General features: G+C 43.1%; 5 protein-coding genes across 6 annotated transcripts; 2 read left to right on the top strand and 3 right to left on the bottom strand.

Moving 5' to 3' along the window:
* Positions 1-867: 867 nt before the first annotated feature.
* RB195_006079 (uncharacterized protein) lies at positions 868-1,251 on the bottom strand (the record flags this gene model as incomplete). The annotated part of the gene is made up of 1 exon (XM_064178954.1): positions 868-1,251. One exon carries the CDS (start codon positions 1,249-1,251, stop codon positions 868-870), a length of 384 nt encoding a protein of 127 aa, XP_064035953.1.
* A 184-nt stretch (positions 1,252-1,435) lies between these two features.
* RB195_006078 (uncharacterized protein) lies at positions 1,436-1,807 on the top strand (the record flags this gene model as incomplete). Its single annotated transcript, XM_064178953.1, has 1 exon — positions 1,436-1,807. The coding sequence occupies one exon, from the start codon at positions 1,436-1,438 to the stop codon at positions 1,805-1,807; it is 372 nt and encodes a 123-aa protein (XP_064035952.1).
* Positions 1,808-6,083: 4,276 nt separating this feature from the next.
* Positions 6,084-6,395, bottom strand: RB195_006077 (uncharacterized protein; the record flags this gene model as incomplete). Its single annotated transcript, XM_064178952.1, has 1 exon — positions 6,084-6,395. One exon carries the CDS (start codon positions 6,393-6,395, stop codon positions 6,084-6,086), a length of 312 nt encoding a protein of 103 aa, XP_064035951.1.
* Positions 6,396-14,347: 7,952 nt separating this feature from the next.
* RB195_006076 (uncharacterized protein) lies at positions 14,348-15,474 on the top strand (the record flags this gene model as incomplete). 2 transcript variants are annotated; one of them, XM_013448049.2, is made up of 4 exons in its annotated part: positions 14,348-14,503; positions 14,924-15,054; positions 15,112-15,264; positions 15,345-15,474. In XM_013448049.2, the coding sequence occupies 4 exons, from the start codon at positions 14,348-14,350 to the stop codon at positions 15,472-15,474; spliced, it is 570 nt and encodes a 189-aa protein (XP_013303503.2). The 2 variants fall into 2 exon arrangements, with proteins under 2 accessions (XP_013303503.2, XP_064035950.1); XM_064178951.1 differs by having other exon boundaries at positions 14,378-14,503.
* A 1,272-nt stretch (positions 15,475-16,746) lies between these two features.
* RB195_006075 (uncharacterized protein) lies at positions 16,747-17,157 on the bottom strand (the record flags this gene model as incomplete). Its single annotated transcript, XM_013448050.2, has 1 exon — positions 16,747-17,157. The coding sequence occupies one exon, from the start codon at positions 17,155-17,157 to the stop codon at positions 16,747-16,749; it is 411 nt and encodes a 136-aa protein (XP_013303504.1).
* Between the last annotated feature and the right edge of the window lie 1,730 nt (positions 17,158-18,887).

Genomic DNA, 18,887 nt, shown 5'->3' with positions numbered 1-18,887 from the left:
AACCCGTTGGTGCATCCCAAATGGATTGATTGACATCAGACACTGTCCCTTTATCCTTGTATTCCGTTTTACCTTAAATCTGTGATTTTATTGCACAACTGTAGCTTATGCATAGCATGATTTGGTAGGTGTAGGACTCGGGATTCAACATATTCTCAGCACTTTCATTTCCATTTGAAAGTAATCCCGTGAAGTTTTTTTTACTCTTGACGGATTTGCGAGTGATATGCGAGCGCTAACTTGGTTCACAGTAATATGATTTTCGACAGTTTAGGGGACTTTGTGCGTAGGAGAAGATTAGCAAAAGCAGAGATGTTTTCTCTGAATATAATACCGCTGAATTCATCAGAAAATGCGCAAGCCTCAATATACTCCTAGATAGAAATTCTTACGTGAACTTGGAAGATGCATCTCAAGCCGGTTTTTGATTGAATGCTCATCTCGTAGATTAACGTGGGGTTAAGCTTGAGCTGGAAACTCATGGATAATTGAAGTATGCAGCCGCTTTCAAAATTACTACCTGTTATTTTGACAATAATATATGACTTCAGTGTTCTGGGAAACGCAATCATGCTGCAATAATGACATTCAACAGCGCTGTGTGGCTCTTTCCGTTCCACTACGAACACTGGCTCAGCGTTCCAGAACACTCCATGATCTTGTAAATGTAAACGTATTGTCCCACTGTGACGTAGGAAGATTCACACAACGCCAAGCCTACTATTTCAAAAGTATTCCTGGAAAGTATGGCTCAATTTTTACATTAGAAAACATTTATTGATAAAAGACTGGACTATTTTGTGGTATTCGGAGTAGCATTTGTGGCCCTAAAGAGGGCCGTTGGGTTAAAATTGGCACACAAGGCGTTTATTCCTTGTCTCCAGCGGACTTCTTGGGCAGGAGGACAGCCTGGATGTTGGGCAGAACTCCTCCCTGAGCAATGGTCACACCGGAAAGCAGCTTGTTGAGCTCCTCGTCGTTGCGAACGGCGAGCTGGAGATGGCGAGGGTTGATTCTGCTCTTCTTGTTGTCACGGGCAGCGTTGCCGGCCAACTCGAGCACCTCAGCGGCGAGGTATTCGAGAACAGCGGCCAAGTAGACGGGCGCTCCTCCTCCGATGCGTCCAGCGTAGTTGCCCTTGCGGAGCATGCGGTGCAGACGACCGACGGGGAACTGAAGTCCAGCTCGCGAAGAACGCGATTTGGCCTTTCCTCCGCTCTTGGCTTTGCCTCCTTTTCCACGTCCAGACATAGCGACGATTGAGAACTGCGAGATACACTCACGGGTAGAATACCCGCATCGGCGCTGTTTATATAGACATTGCGCGGAACTCCGCCCCGCGCAGCTGGGGGCGGATCGCGGACGCAGATGGTGTATAAAGGAAGGCGCTGGCGAGTGGTTCCTCACCACTGACCACCCAGTGAACCTCGTCGTCATGCCACCAAAGCCATCTGCCAAGGGAGCTAAGAAAGCCGCGAAGACCCAAAAGGCCAGTCGCACCGGAGACAAGAAGAAGAGACACCGCAGAAAGGAGAGCTACTCGGTCTACATCTACCGTGTGCTCAAGCAGGTCCACCCCGACACCGGAGTCTCGTCGAAGGCGATGTCGATCATGAACTCGTTCGTGAACGACGTCTTCGAGCGCATCGCTGTTGAGGCGTCGAAACTCGCTCACTACAACAAGCGATCGACGATCTCATCCCGCGAAATCCAGACCGCCGTCCGCCTGATCCTCCCCGGAGAGCTCGCCAAGCACGCCGTGTCCGAGGGCACCAAGGCCGTCACCAAGTACACCTCCAGCAAGTAAACCACTTGCCGCTGGCGCACTCCATTCTAACCCAACGGCCCTCTTTAGGGCCACAATTGATTTCGAATGCTACGCACTGGATAATAAAAAGTGGTTCTAATATAACATTGAAGCGTTTACTGCGTGATCTCGCGAGCGATAGAGATGTTGCTGTACTGTTAATACGATAATTAAAAGAGTACAGCAGAACTTCACTTATAAAATGAACGCGAAAAAGTGAATAAATCGTTTCTAACCCAAAGATCTATGTAAGGAAGCAGCTGAGTTTGAATGCTCTCTATCTTGTGTTTAAAATCTTCTGATGCTCGCTACATTATGAAAATAAGAAGAGGATTGAAAATTAAGCTTATTTGATTGTATAAGTCTGTTGCAACTGTCGGTTTCATAGTGGAAACAATCCTGCTGATCCCTGTACTGCGGAACTTGGATTACTTTCAAAACTCCCCACGATTCTGCTGAATCTTCTAGTCAGCACCATGCTCTTACATCAAAACCTATGAATTCACTCCACTATCCTCTCCTATACTCTATAACTCTAGACACTACTTTTGCAAGTAACTCAGATAGTAGCAGATCATGACTTCAGGATGTGATTTTAAACTTGCTCCTCAGATGTTGTTTTATTTTCGGATAACCCTGCCTGATTCGAGAAGTGCAGGAAAGGAACTAGCTTCGCTAGGTTAGGAAACAATCCTATGTTCTCATGCATATGCTCTATTAGGAAGTTCGGAACCGGTTGAACTCCAGATCATCTGGCAACTACATTGACATAGATACCATGAAGTGAATAATCCGTTTCTGCTTGGGGACTTCGTCGACCTCGTTCCGGTAGTCGCAAAAATCTTCCCGCAACTTCTTATCGTTCTGCAATGATCTCTGTGACGAACAGAATTTCTCCCTATCTACGTTCAAAGTGTTTTTTCTCTCAGTGCTCAAGATGAATAAAGAAGAAATCTGCAATCACAAGGCTTATAATCTCTATACTTGCGTTAAATTCGCATATAGATTTATTATAACCTAGAAAATGGTTGTAAAACATGCACTACAACCGTTCTTATCAGCTCTCCGGAGGAACACTTATCTGAGCAGAACAGTACTATGACTTTGAGCGTACTACTCCAATCGGCCGTTCTTCCGACAACGACACGATAAACGCTGGGTTGGCGCCCAATTTCAAACGAATGCATTCGCAGGGAGGACGTTCGTTGAGGTGCTGGGACGGTTTGATTGAAACGCTAAGTGCGATTAAAGGCTCTCCGTTATGTATCAGGTGTGAGGGCACACCTGGAGGCATTTTCCTGCGCTGCAAAGCATATGTAGGTGTAAGTAGGTTAGATTGATTTGCCAAGGGCCTTTAATGACCATCTATCACGTGATGGATGCGAGAGCACATCTGGAGGCATTTCGTGAGGTATCAATTAAAGCCGCCGTATGTTTTGAAGTATTGTTTTTCTCATGGTGACAAGGTGCACATCAATGAAGCCTGAAGCCGCCTTTGTTTACTGGGCATGCTTAATCCACATTTCTTTTGTGATTCTACAGCTCCAGACAGATTCAAGTTGCAGCAGTAGTGCGTGTGCAGTAGTAGTGGTGCACGTATTCGGCAAAAGTCAAGACTGCAAGTAAATCCTTTGCAGCGAATGTGCACATTTCTACCCGATCGGCCCCGTCGACGACTGCGGATAGTTTCAAATGAAACACTCGAATGATCACCACTGTTTGCTCTCAAGAAATTCGTCTAAAAAGGTTTTTTTTCAAAGATAATTCGTGTTCAAAATAGTAGATTCTCTTTCACAGTGTAAGTGATGCATTTTTGACGGCGCGTACTCCCTTATCAGCGTCCGTTGGTGTTAGAAGGTGGTATTGTAGCAGCTACAAAACTCTTAAAAAAAAAAACTACAGAATATAACGGTTAACCCCTAGGTAGTATTCTGTTCTTACTATTCATAAGAAAAGCGTTGCAAAGCTAAAATATTCTAGAACAGATGTATTGACGTGAAATTTTGCTAAATTTTGTATCAAGAAGTTTCTTAAGATGTTTCTTAAGAAATGCTGCCTTTGTGCTACTTGTTTTCGTCTACAAATTTGTCGTGAGGAAAGGCAAGACTTTTCTAGACATTTTTCATAGAGCTGGACATTCAGAAATCAGAATCTTCTTCAGAAATCCCTACTCCATGAAGTGCAACTTATGTACACAGGCGGGTGCGTGTGAAGAGGATCCCGGTGGAATTTCGAGCCTGCCTCCCGCCTGAGAAATTAGCAATGGTACGTATCCTAAAGAGATTCATCTTCGTTGGCACTTAAGTAGCTGACTCTGCTTACCTGCCGCTGCATCACAGCCTAGGACTCAATTCACGAGCTACAATTTCCTCTTCTTTTTTTTTTTTTTTTTGAGAATCGCACACATTCGCTTTAAAGTCGTGGTGTAAGGTGAACTTGTAACTGCAATAGGAGCAGGAACCCTTACGAAAACCCTTACGTGGAATATGAGAGAAAAATGGATCTAATAGTTTCAGATATGATAATTTTCGTTAAGAACGGAAAACACTAGCTTTCAAAAGTAACGGGAATTAATATTATCATTATCCTGACGATCAAATTTTTCTGTAGCCTAATTTATTGTCAGACAGAAGGATCTCCGACCTGTTGCAAGAAAAAGGATTCATTTGATAAGATTCCTAGACTTTTTGAAGGTAATATCAAACACAAAATTCCCTTCCGATTCTCTTTTTAGAACAACACACAAAGTTATATGTACTTGTAACTACATTGTTCTTTAATTTACTCGGTAACTTCCGTACAACTGATTTGTTCTTTGCGTCTCTTTGGTCACAAGAGCATCTAAAACTGTTGTATGCGTCTCCATGAACGACAGTGACCTCGTCGGGGTGTGTCCACTGGACACGTAATATCTCGGGGGCATTGCCAGGAAATCCGCCAGAACCCTTTTGCCGTTCCCCTGCACAAGCAAGGCTCAGCGGGAGGTATGACCTACTTCCAGCATCGTACGCAACATGGACGGCATCACAAACTGCTGTGTGGTGTTGGAAGCGAAAGGTCAGCAAGTAGCAGAGTGAATTGTTGGGGACTAGCAGCATTTCTGCGGTCTTCAGCTGCTTCGTTTATACTGTAGGCAGAAATCACCCAAAGTTGTTTGTTGCCGATGTCTTACCATATTGCATATGTAGGTCCCGAGCAAAAGGAAGGAATAGGGACTGGTTAAAACACTGCTGGTCTTTAAAATTCTAAATCTCGGGCACTGTGTCTGTCACTACCCTGATCACATCCCTCAAATCAGCTGAGGGGAACTTCATGGAGTCTACACTATGTTACTGTGCACAGGGTGGTTTAGGACAGTAAAACATGAATCAGGGCACAAATCTGCGGCTACAAATTGACCGCTCTGTAATTTTGATCTAATTGGCGAGTGCTCGGTAGGGCACCTCGGCCCCATTCAAATTTAGCGCCGAAACAGTGTTGTACATCTTCGCCGATCTGTCGGTAGCGTCATGTGTGGAATGAGAGGTCAGAGAACAGATGAACAACTGCCGCGATACCGAGTTTATGACCGCTCGCCTGTGAAAATATTAATATTGCTAGTGTAACGTCGTTCAAGGAAGCCCTGGTTTCCATGGGATAGTGCTTTACAGATTGATAGCCGGTGGCCGTCAGTCGCTTGTATGTGAGACGGTTTGCAGAGGAGTGGGTTTGTGACGAAACTATGTTGATGAGAAGGAACTCAACGTCGTAGGCCTCCTTTCTAACATTTCGTCTGTCGGTCAAGGAATAACTAAATTGCAAAACCAGGTCATTCCCACTTGCCTTCCACAAATCCAATGAAACATCAGTCCAATAAAACAAACCAAGCCACATCTTTGCACTGGTGTGTGCACGAATAAATTTTAGCCAACCAGATTGGTCACTTCTTTGAAGAGAGCTTCGTCGAATTCGAAATTCATGAGCTATTTTTTTAGGAACGAATAGTTGCCCCTCAATTATTAAATAAATAAAATGCGACAAGATTAGGAATAATGTAGGTTAGTATGTGGTTGGATCAACTCTTACTGCCGTGTTCTAAAGAGTAGTCACCACAAGTATTCTGAATCGCACCTTTGCTTTGTCTTTGCAGATGAATGATCAACACAACGAGGGATGAACACGTTCTTTTATTCAATCACGTCCAACTCACAACATCGTATTCGAGAAAACTTCACTTGTGGCCCTAAAGAGGGCCGTTGGGTTAGATTTGTTGGGATTGTCTCTCGGTGAGGGCTTCTTATCCTCCGAAACCGTAGAGGGTACGTCCTTGGCGCTTGAGGGCGTAGACGACGTCCATGGCGGTGACGGTCTTTCTCTTAGCGTGCTCGCAGTAGGTGACGGCATCACGGATCACGTTCTCGAGGAACACCTTCAGCACTCCACGGGTCTCCTCGTAGATGAGGCCGGAGATGCGCTTCACACCACCACGACGAGCGAGACGACGGATGGCCGGCTTCGTGATTCCTTGGATGTTGTCACGAAGCACTTTGCGATGGCGCTTCGCTCCTCCTTTGCCGAGTCCTTTGCCTCCTTTTCCACGTCCAGACATTGCGACGACGATTGCACTCACAAGTGAGATGCCAAATGACCGCGATGGGCGCTTTTATACGCTCCGCCCGGGTCACCCCGCTGCGCCCCCGTCCTCTCTACGCCACGCCTCGCAACAGCTTGCGTAGACAACAGTGGTAGGCAGGCAGAGTGGAGAAGAAAGAATGGTTTCACTTGGAAGATTTTCAAAAACGCTCAGAAATTAGTGTATAGCTTGTTCCTAGCTCCTATCCTGTCCTCACCACTAATTTTTAACCGTTTTGTTTCCTTTGGTGGTTTTGTGAATGTCAGTCTCTCCTTGCGCTAGGTTCAAGGACATGCACCTTTAGGGAGGAATTTCCTGTGGAAAAATTCGAATATTTCATTCTAAACACCATCACTACCATGTATTTTCCTCATCTAGATTGAACCTTTAAAGGAGAAGCGGTTCGTTGAAACGGTAAATGCCGACCAACAACTTCACAGAGGCTATTCTGGTCCAGTATTCTCTTGTCGCTAAGAGCGTCTCGATTGGCAAATCGTTCAACTTTTTCTTTCTTTTCCTCACCTTTGCTTCAGTGGAGCATGACATCCATGGACCCGAATCTTCTGGAAAGCTAGTCAGAAACTCAGAAATCAGAAACTAGTGCATGACAGTGCCTGCACCAATACTCGATTCCCTCAATCCATTCAAATTACCGTTAATTGATTTCGACCTCGAAACAATATCACTGGAGTCCGAACACCATGTGCTCCGACTCTAGTGATGTTATCACTCAACCCTCTTCGACCCTCAGTTATGGCCGTTCGTGTTTAGGGATTTTTAGACAACTCTCGTTGATTTTCACACATTTATCGCGAAGCCGTTATTGAAGGTAGGGGAAAACAGCCGCTAAGCACGTCTCTTTCCATTACTTTATTGAAATTCTGATGAAATGAAATGAAAATGAAAAATAAATTTCGAATGTACCAGAAATCTGTCACTCATTGGCTTCACTTGAAGCTTTCCTTGGATTTTTGCGCTGGGATTTTTGATGAATAAGAGCTCAACTGGACAATGCTGCCGATGAATTTAAATCCAACTTTTTGTTCTGCTCCAGCAGTACCCGTCGAGGGGTCATCCATTAATTTGAGTGTTCGTAGTATGCTGTTTAGCTATTTTCCTTAGAATTCCTCTCCATGCCTGCTTCTTCACCAGATCTTTGCTAGAAGTCTGGCTGACTTTCCCTTCGAGGATGCTTGCTGATGTGCACCAAAATCTGTCTAGAACGCATAAATTTGGGGTTTTTGGACCTGGACAGTCAGCTTTAAGACCTATATGAATGTGACGTGTCAGTTCGGTGTTCGTCATAGTTCAGATGTGGTTCTTGTAAAGTAGTTGCAGGAAACAATTGGTGCAGAAGCAACCATCAAAATGGGATCAACGTGGAAGCGTAGAATTGAAGCAATGAATCCATAACTCAAAGCAATCACATCAAAGAGATTTCACGACATTGTCAGAATTAATGTCCTCCAACAGTCTTTTGTTGGAGGACAATAATTCTGAACAGGTTGTTAGGTTGTTAATTTTGTCCGGAAGCAGTACGAGCGGCTTGCCATAGGTGGTGCCGATATTTACGCACGAATAACCAGTCAGAACCTCTTCGCACCTCAGGTGGGGTCTTCACTCCGAGCGATGGCAGTCATTCGAGTTTTGACCCCACTACAGTCCCTTGTTTAGCTATCGGAGAGCAGACGGCGCGTCTTAGAGGAGAGCGTAAGTCGACATACAGTGGTCGAATCCTGATTGTTTTCCGGACACAGCGACATAAATGGATAGAGGACGTATTCGTTGTTCAAAACTGAAGACTAAAACATTTCCATTACACATTCATTTATTACAAACCATTATAGAACATGTACTGATACCATTCCGATCAGTTTCTCTGGTGATCATTGATTCGAACAAGACAGTACTATGGCTTGGACTCTATGCGTACTAGTTGAATCGGCGGCCGTTCTTCCGATAACGACACGATAAACGCTGGGTTGGCGCCCAATTTCAAACGAATGCATTCGCAGGGAGGACGCTCGTTGAGGTGCTGGGACGGTTTGATTGAAACGCTAAGTGCGATTAAAGGCCCTCCGTTATGTATCAGGTGTGAGGGCACACCTGGAGGCATTTTCCTGCGCTGCAAAGCATATGTAGGTGTAAGTAGGTTAGATTGATTTGCCAAGGGCCTTTAATGGCCATCTATCACGTGTTGTGTGCGAGAGTACATCTGGAGGCACTTCGTGAGGTATCAATTACAGTGGGAGGTCGCCATATGCTTTGAAGTATTGTTTTTCTCATGGTGACAAGGTACAGATCAATACTGATGCCGCCTTTGTTTACTGGACATGCTTATTCACATTTCTTTTGTGATTTTATAACTCCAAATACATTGAAAAAGCAGGAGGGGTAACCGTAGTAGCAGTGCACGTATTGCTAACTGCGGGTTTCTCTGATTTCATAGTTGGAAACATTTCTTCACTGATTTCTCGTAGCGGAAACACATCCCAGTGCGAAATCCTATCTAGATTAGCTATCCGGATGACAGATGGAACTTCAACCTCTTTATCTAAAAGAAAACAAAAAGTAAAAACTTTTAGCTTGAACAGATTGCGCTTTTACTTCCTTCTGAGGATTTCGCCCAGTGCACCGAATCCATAAGCATACAAGCACGTAACGAGTGGACGTACAGAAAGTAGGTCAACTGAAGATCGTGAACCTCGCTTTAGCCTGCCGAAATCCCCTTCAACGGCTCGTCTTCAGCTGAAATAAAACGAATAGTGATCAACTTGTAGAACCTCAGTGTTTGCCTCAGCTCCACAGCGCCGCTTTGGGCGAACCCCTTACACGAATTCACTGAGCTTCATGTCGTTTTCACCTGACTGTAGACGACATTAAGAACGTAATTAGGCACTGTCTCTTACTACGCCTAAACGCATGCAATACGTCGTCAAATTTGTTAAATGAATCAAATGGCGTCAAAAAAAAGTCGCAATCGTTCAGCACTACTAACAGTCATAAAACAGGTGAAGCTGTGAAGCAACCACTCACTAGGGCAGTCGTATTGGTGAGAGATTTTCATAAGTTGAACACTTGAAAAACGTTCTTGTGGAATGCTACGTTAGCCGTTTTTCTACGTCCATTTTCAAATTTTTCAAAGCTTTTCAAAGCTTTGGCGGGGCAAGATTTCTCGAAAATATACACAGTGTCACTTAAAAAATTGTCAATATCTTCTGGATTCGCTGTGGAGAATTTCCTACTGCATAATGCAGCCAGCACATGCACACACTGTGCAGCATGACAATAATGGCATGCTCAAAGAAGTCGACAACAACAGGTGAGGTTGTTCACCAACCGGAGAAGACTCGCTCTGCGGTCTACTTCAATCATTTTACGCAACACAGATGACGTCACAAACAGTTCCCGGATACGCACAAAGATTAAAAAAGCAAAGAAACGGTCGGTAAATATCACATCTGGGTGTTGCAGCGCTTTCACACCAGTAACTTAGTAGCGGTTTCTTCGGAACATAATTTAAAGTCGCGCAAAGATGCGTTAGCCGTTTTTAACTTCGTCGCAGACGTTCCCGACAAGGGACGGGGAATGGCCTTTTCCTTCGCAACAAATAATGCTTGATCTAGATCGTCCTTTTTCCACAGTTTTAGTAGGACAAAAAAATTCTACTTGACATCAATCATTTTATTTGAAATCGAGAATTCACAATTGTCTTCCTATTCAGCTACTTTTCAAACTGAAATTAATCTCCTTTACTCAGAAAGTTTAAGAGGAAATTGGAAGAGTAGGGGAAATAAAGAGAAGAATAGTTTTCACCGTGCGAATTGTCTTCCTTTACCTTCAATGTTCTTGTCATATATTAACGTGATTTAAAGGCATCACCCCACGAATCTGGCACGGATTTCAGGTGGAATATTCGTATACGGGATCGTAGATTATGGAGAGAAGGGTGATTCCGTATATTTCTTCCTAATTCCCGTAAAAAAAAACGGCCCTGAACTTTTTGAGCGTTCTGGCGCGCTATTTTCTACAACGAGTTCGATTGGAGCGCGCCAGCCTTGTGCACGCGCCGCTTGTTCCGGGCCATTTTTTACGGCAATTAAGAAGAAATGGATGAATCACCCCCTCCCTCCATAATCTACGATGCCGTATACGAATACTCCACCTGAAATCCGTACCACCTCAGATTCGTGGGGTGATGCCTTTAAATGACGATTATCATGCAGTAAGCATTTCCTAGGTAGGAGCAAAGTAAACAGCGAAATTGCGTGTTAGGAAAGTGGAAAACGGAAACAGAAACAGGAATGGATGTAAGGACAGTGAGACATCTTGTACCACTCGTTTACTTCATTAATGTTTTTTCACTTTCGTGTCTCTCGTGGCTGTCGTGATATCGTCTACTTCATTCATATTTGTCTCATTTGGGTACAAGGTAAATTTGTGATATAAAACGGGCTGCATGAATAAAAAAAAGAAGTATTAACCATAAGCTTTTCAGAGGGGAAAAAAAGAATAAAGTAGACATAAAACCAGGAGTAGACACAAAAATACAAGTTTTAAAGACAGAAAAACAAGACAAAATTGTCAAACCAAGCAAGACAAGGGAATAAGACAAAACAATAATACAGTGGAACGGTAGAAGTAGAACGTAGAAACAGGACAAATAAGACAGAGATGAATGAAAGATGAAAGGAAATGAAAGTACAAATTGAATAAGGAAAGCAATGCAAGAGCAAACGGAAAAACGAGAAGAAAAATGAACAGAGGAAGAGTCAAAGACGTTAGCTATGCACTTACTTGAACTAATTTTTTTTCAGGTACAAGATATAGATCGAAAAGCCTAAGTTCCAACTGCATCCTTTGCTCTGTTTGAGATGCGGAGATCATACTTCCTTTCTTTCTTGGATCAAGGTATATTGTAATATTCTCCTTGTTTGTTTTGAGGTAAGAGTACGTGAAGAAGCGTAAGGCACTCATCTTCTGCCTTTCTCTGAGTTTATTCCTCTGAAGAAACAGAGGAAGTACTTACTCGGTGTACCATTTTGAATTTCGCGCCGCGTTAGCATTGGTCCAAGGGCGGAGCCTCCCGCAGCCGGGTGTAAGGCTGCGCGCAGAGTCCACACCGGCGCGGCTGTGAACTCTGCGGGCAGCCTTGGATACGAGGGCCCCATCTAAATCTATCAGACGGCTGCGCGGACGGTCGCGTAACGGCAGGCTGGCTCGCAGTTAGCTCTTATGTATCTGCGGCTCCATCACATGCGTGAGAGCCTGTGATTGCGAGAATTCGTCGTGAACTCGCCTTGAAGATAGAAGGCTTCTATCTTCTATCAAAGCAAAGGAAGGAATCTTCCTTCTACTACTTGCAAGTTCAATAACGGAACAGATATCTACATTTAAAAATGGCGGTAGCATGAAGCAAAAGAATGCTTCTGAAGTAAGTATGCTAGCATAAGAGCATAGAAATTATCAATACTTGCTCATGTTATGTTGTGTTTGCTCACGGAAAACGTTGAAAAAAAGATATCGTTGCAAAGAACCAGAGAAAAGCTCGAGAATCTCTGAGAGCCTTCATCTCTGCTGCCTATTCTCATGTATCCAAATTTTCATGATTAATTTTTGTGAACTTTCACAGAACGCACGACTTGTCTGGTGTTTGAAGCTGAAATCATACCAAATCATACCAATTCATTTATTTATATTTTTCAGATACTATCTGATGACCACTTTAAATAAGTTTTGCTTTATAATTGTGGTAACGTCCACCATCTTTCTCATTCAACTCGTTGTAGATGGTTCTTCCGCGAATCATTATAGACCGCAAGAGACATCTTTGTCCATAAAAGCATATCGTAGATATCCATTCAGCAATCATCTTCCAGACGGCTGCACAATTCAAGTTCACACGTTTTTGGAAAGATAGACGAAAAAGAAACCTAAGAAAAGAGTACTTCCAAGAGCGAGATTGAAGGGGTAGCTGCAAGCAAACAACTTCTGGGTGTAGCAAAAGGGATATGCTGAAAGTCGCGGAAGTAGGAGTTACCTGAGTCCCTGCCAAACTCAATGACAGCACATATCATAACGTCATGTTCTAACCAACACTGTCAGCTTCACACACATTTCAGTAACCTACAATGCATTGAGCAAACTAGTAGATGAACGTTAGTAGCTATCGAGTACACATATGCTATTTTTGCTCACAGTGGAAGAACTACTATAAACAACAACTTAATGAAGCTGTGCTAGGTAATAGCAAACAACAGAATTGGTCATGCTCCCTATTCACTTTTCAAGTTCTAAATTCTTTTCATTCAAATCAGAACGAATTCGTACACATGCCTTCAAATGAGCGGAGCTCCAAGTCCGCTAAAGAGCCGAAAACGCGGTAGAACTGGCTACAGCCCAGTGCGCTCCAAACCTACTAGGGCGGCTGCCGCGCGACCGCCCGCGCACTCGCTTAAGGGCATCACCCCACAAATTTGATGTGGTACGGATTTCAAGTGGAGTATTTGTAAAAGGGATAGTAGATTATGGAGAGGAGTGTGATTCCGCCCATTTCTTCCTAATTGCCGTAAAAAACGGGCCGGAAGATACGCGCATGCACAAGGCTGGCGCGCTTCAATCGAACTCCTTGTAGAAAATAGTGCGCCGAAATGCTCGAAACTGTATCTTCCGGGCCGTTTTCTACGGCAATTAGGAAGAAATTGAATCACCCATCTCTCAACAATCTACGATCCCGTATACAAATACTCCACCGGAAATCCGTACCACTCCAGATTCGTGGGGTGATGCCTTTAAGTAGATTTAGATGAGGCCTAGATACGGGTCTAATGCCGTACCATGGATGCGTAATAACACACGGTTCTTACTTTTTGTCACCTGTTTTTTTCTTTTTGTGTTCTAATGAGGATGCGGGCGGCAAAAGAGTTTTGAGCTCCTCATTGTATTCCTACAGCTGAGGAATTTTGTTTTTTCAATTCCAATTTCAATTCTGCCCTAGAATGTATCTCAATGTAAGTGACGGTCCTAGCTGTAAAGCGTTTCTCAAAGGAAAAAAGTACGAAGTCTTCGCACATCTAGTCAACACTTGATGCCGCAGTATAAAAAATCGGAGGCCTTGGTGAAATGCGGCAGATAGTCGTATCAAGAATTTTATTGCCTGATGGACGAAGTACTAGCGGAGCACTTTCTTCCCGATCAATCGAACGATTCCGATCCTAATCTCATGCGCTTTCTTGATTGTGCATACACCAACTTTGGTTTTTGACTCGACCACTGTCATATGTTGCCGGTACTGGATTTGTTGCTGATTCTTCTGATTTATTATGTAATCCGATCATCATCCCTTCTACTGGGATATAATTAGTCCGCTTATGAAAGTATTTGAATTATTTGTGCGCTCTAACACTGTTGTGTATTTTTTAAAATGTATTTGAACGGTCGATGACAATATTGTGGTGTCATCTAAGGCTGTCCACAGAGCTCAAGAGCCGCAGGCGCGGTTTGATGACTCTGAGGTCTTGATGGTTATTGATTATTCGCAACAGTGCGCTCAGCAACCCCCAAAACCGCAGGGCCGCCGAACCGCGCGGCTCTGGACTCTGCGGACACCCTGGATCTACCGCGGCTGCGCGGGCGGTTGCGTCGTGGCGCGCCGGCCCGCTGTGAGGCTTCACAAGCGCGAGGCATGCTCGCGCATATACATGTGGGGCATTTTCGCTTGTTTTCCTGGGTCCATACCTAATGAAATGTGTTGACCTTAAATATCGCGGGGAAGAAGTCGTTGGGAAGAAGGGGGTGCTCAGTGGCGTCCTTATTTCTCGAAGCTCTAACTTACTTTTTTACTTTTTTTTTACTTACCCACCTCCCGAATGGAACTTTACCCAATATCGCTGCAATATAGGAGGTTTCCAGAACCCTTCCGTCCCCCAATGACGAAACAAACCAAAGCCACTCCCCGGATGGGAGTTATTGTTGCTGTTGACTCTAAATTTGGAATTGGAAAGAATGGAACTCTTCCGTGGACTTTGAGGAAGGATATGAAGTTCTTTGCAGAATGTACCTCCACAACTGTTGATCCAACTAAAGTAAGTCCTATTTCTTGCATCCTATTAGAGAGCTGGATTATGTTTTATTGCTTCTGTATTGTTCTTCTCTGTTCTACAGCTTCCCGACTTTGTATAGTTTTTATTATGTCTTTTTGTGTTTATCATGACCTACCACAAAAGAAGAGCGATGTTATCTCGATGCATTCAGGTTATACCTTTGAACATTGCCACTAATTGGGTTTTCGTCTTAACGTTTTGAAGTCGGCACTGTTCACGGCTATCGTTCATCTTTATGTGAATTTCCTGACGATACACTCGAAAAAAAAACTTTTTTTTTGGAAAGACCTTGGTGACTGTAGGGAGTCTGTGAAAAGTTTGAGTAATCTATTTAAGCTCGTTTTGCCTCATAGATGTCTTTTGATTCTCATTTATTTCAACCACATTCTTTTAATCTTTCAGACAAACGCGGTGATCATGGGTCGCAAATGTTGGGAAAGCATTCCAGAAAAGTTTAGACCATTAAAGAATCGTCTAAATATTGTTATCAGCCGGACGCTGCCAAATCGGAGAGAAAAGGATCTCATCGTGACGTGAGAGTTCCGTTATTTATATTTTTCGATCATCAGTCATTGAAATTAATGTTGTAGTGATGATTTTGACGGTATTCTGAAAGAGCTGATGAGCGGTGAATTATCAGAACGAGTGGAGAAAGTGTGGAATATCGGAGGTGCTGAGATTTACAAACTTGGTTTGGAGTCAGGCCTTGTGAGCGAGTTGGTGATCACTAAGATTCAAAAGAAGTAAGTTTTGACGGCATTCTTTTATCTAGCGTCTTCCATATTATATAGTTAACATCCTAAGATCAAGGATTTTATTTTAGCTTTGGTGCTGATGTTTTCCTCAGTGGAATCGACTGGGAAAATTTTGAAGAAGACGAATCTGCTCGATCTGAGCCAATGACAGAGAACGGAACTGAGTTTACCTTCCATCGCTATCGATGTGTAAAGTGACTGAAATTTGCTTGTACTTGGTTCCTATGTCTTCAATTTTATCTTTTAGTGAATTTTTAAGTGTTTCTTAGTATTTCTTTCTTGGTTATCATTTACAGTTGTGATTACTTTGCTCTTACATCATGATCATCATATTCAAAGCAACACAAAGAAACAAGACAATGGCGAAAGTTGATAACTTGGATTATTTTGCCTCTATTTCGACGATCCACTGAGAATTGGTTATTTTTATTGAATCGTGCCTCTTAAAAAGAACTAACTATCAAATGTCGAATTTCATGGCCATGAATTCTGTCCACTGTTTCACTACATCTAACGGACTGTTACTTCTGCGTGGTGTAGATTATATACGTGATATCTCTATATTTCTTCAAAGGAACCGTTTCATTGCAAACTATTCGACGATATACTCATAAATATTATGTAACTTCCTTTTTAATTTTGTTAGCGGATGGAGGATCTCTGTGGAGTATTTCTGCTTGTGGCACAATATAATCTCACTGTGTTTGCTAGGTCAGCTGAATATTACACTCTAGCACCTTAGATGGTACTTCTTCTGTTTGTTAAGAGCCTTTAAAATCTTGTCGGGAATTCGTTTGTGTGGCATCATCGTCGAATGGGGAACAAAAATAATGATCGAAGTGACTTCTAAATGGTAAGTGCATACACCCGGAGGTTGACCGATCGAACAATGTTTTCGACGAAAAACCTCTAAAAACGTTTTACATTTAACAGCACCAAACTGCACAAGAATTCGAAACTGTTGTTACGGGAGAAAATTTGCACGTAATATTCTATCTATCTCCTGACCACTTGATTGGATTCAGGTTGAAGTTAGGTATTTCAATGGTTAAAAAAATTACCTGCCTAAGGAAAATACACCATAAATTCTAACTCTTCGATCGTTCCATTTCCTTCAGGTTTTGGTGGGTCCTGACACATTGGTAGTTGACACGATGATGAATCCAGTTCAGAACAAAAGTGTTTCTTTGGAATTCTCCTGATGCTTTGTACTATTTTCAAACTCACAACTTGGCTCTATCCATAGTTTCATTAGTTTGTTGTAGTCTTAAAGCTGACGTCTGAAGTTCCAGTGTCAATGCACATTGTTACATCCATCTTAGATGAAATTGACAACATTTTACTTACGGATGATTCATCATTCATAATAATACATAAAAATTGATAATAATACCTAGAACTAATGTTGTATTCGGTTTTCAAATGTGGCCCTAAAGAGGGCCGTTGGGTTAAAAGTAGTTAGCACAGCACTTAAGCACGCTCTCCACGGATACGGCGGGCAAGCTGGATGTCCTTGGGCATGATGGTGACGCGCTTGGCGTGGATGGCGCACAGGTTGGTGTCCTCGAAGAGACCGACGAGGTAAGCCTCGGCGGCCTCCTGGAGAGCCATCACGGCGGAAGACTGGAAGCGAAGGTCGGTCTTGAAGTCCTGGGCGATCTCACGGACGAGGCGCTGAAAGGGCAGCTTGCGGATGAGCAGCTCGGTCGACTTCTGGTAGCGACGGATCTCACGCAGGGCGACAGTTCCTGGGCGGTAGCGATGAGGCTTCTTCACTCCTCCTGTGGCTGGGGCCGACTTGCGGGCGGCCTTGGTGGCCAGCTGCTTGCGGGGAGCCTTTCCTCCGGTGGATTTACGAGCGGTCTGCTTGGTACGAGCCATTGCTGAGTGTCCTGAGCGAACGTGCGGAGTGCTCGCTACGCTCCCCTTTTATACAACTCGCCGGGGGAGGGCGGGGTTTGACTCGAGGTTGTTGAGCGCCAAAATATATGCCCAATGGATACGTGAACTAAATGGCATTGATATTAGGAGGCTCTGGATAAGGCTTTCAGTGCTTTCCATACACGTAAGATATATGATAACTTGTTATAGGTAATCACGGACGAGAAACTACAGCATTTTTCTTTTCCCATTACGGATACCTGAAATGAAATAAATAAATTCTCTCGATAATTTTTAACTAAATGAGAGCCTTATTTGGGCAAGGAAGTAAACAAAATTCAGCACAAAAAAGAAATACTTTGTAAGTCTTATGTGGCAGAATATTTGCAGCTACCTTATCCTCCAGCCTTTTTTGAGGTGGGCCGGTTCTCCTGGGGCCGAATCTATAGTGTAAATGGAGGAAAATTCCTGGCGAAGACGTAAGAATTCTACGAAATGCTCCCGCAATCTTCCAGGATATTCTCCACCTCCCCAGTGGAGTTCGTTTGATTCTTTTGCTATTTGTATTTGCGTGATGAAACACCAAAGTTATGGGAATCGAAGATATTTTAGGATTCGTTTCGCCACAGTTTAATATCAGTCCCTGTTCTGCTTACAGTCTTTATTCGATCTTTGTGCTTGGATTACTCTGGTACTCCTTTAGGTAAACAGCTCCCTAAAGATGTACTCCTTGGTACTTCGCAGTCGAAAAAAAAAACGATGAGAAACAAGGAACGAAGACGACCTCAGAGTGACATGTCATTTTTTTCCATTGCTTGATTCGCCACAGACTTAACGTTGCCAAGAATGTCGTAGAATTTCAATATGTGTTGCGCCCTTTATCTGAAAAAGCTCAAAACAATTGAATTCTGCGACCATGTGGAGCTCTATGTGAACGGGAGCACGAATAAAATGCATCTAATCTCTACTGGAATTAGTATTAGGTTGAGGAATAAGTAGTGAGCATTTTTTAAGCTGAAAAATTCAAATAAAAGTAAAAATTATCCCCAAAATATTACATACTATTCGGAAGAGGATTTCATCACTCCACAAAATAATTGTGTGCTGAATTTTTACTGATTCTCGCCTTCAGAATGGAGTGTCGAAGGGACAAAATGGCGCATTTTCGGCACTTCGCATTTGTTTTTTTTTGCGATAGAGAGGACGCAGTGCTTGAAAATGGCGATGTAAAATAGGGTGTTGTAACTCCGAAAACGGTCCAAACACCGGTCTGTCCACCTGTCGCAGGTTGTCAGTTGGTCTCCTCTGTTGTTGTTGCCACCGTTTGCAACATCATTCTCCAATAAACAATCAATAATTTTATCCTCTTATTGGTTTTTCTAGATCTTCCTCTACATTTTTTCATGACTTTGCAAGTTTTCTCTGTTCTTTTTAATTTGTTATCTCCAAATCTCCAGGTTCTGGAAAATTCTGCAGAACTCTTGATGAGTTATGGTATCCAAAGCGATTAAAAGTTAGTATACAGTAAATGTTGACGAAACACCTCTAGAATTTCAGTTCCCTCTACTAAGCTTCACAAAAATCACACTCTTATACTTCGCACAGTGCATCTCAACAACGAGATTAGGTAAAACTTCAATTCTATTACTATTCTTTCTTTCAGTTCAAGGAAATGGTCAGTTTATATTACTTGATTAAGCATCTTGAAGATGCTGCTCCCTGTCAATCCC

This window comes from Necator americanus, chromosome I, assembly GCF_031761385.1.
Source record: "Necator americanus strain Aroian chromosome I, whole genome shotgun sequence".
NCBI lineage: Eukaryota > Metazoa > Nematoda > Chromadorea > Rhabditida > Ancylostomatidae > Necator > Necator americanus.
This window is presented reverse-complemented; position numbering and strand designations above follow the sequence as displayed.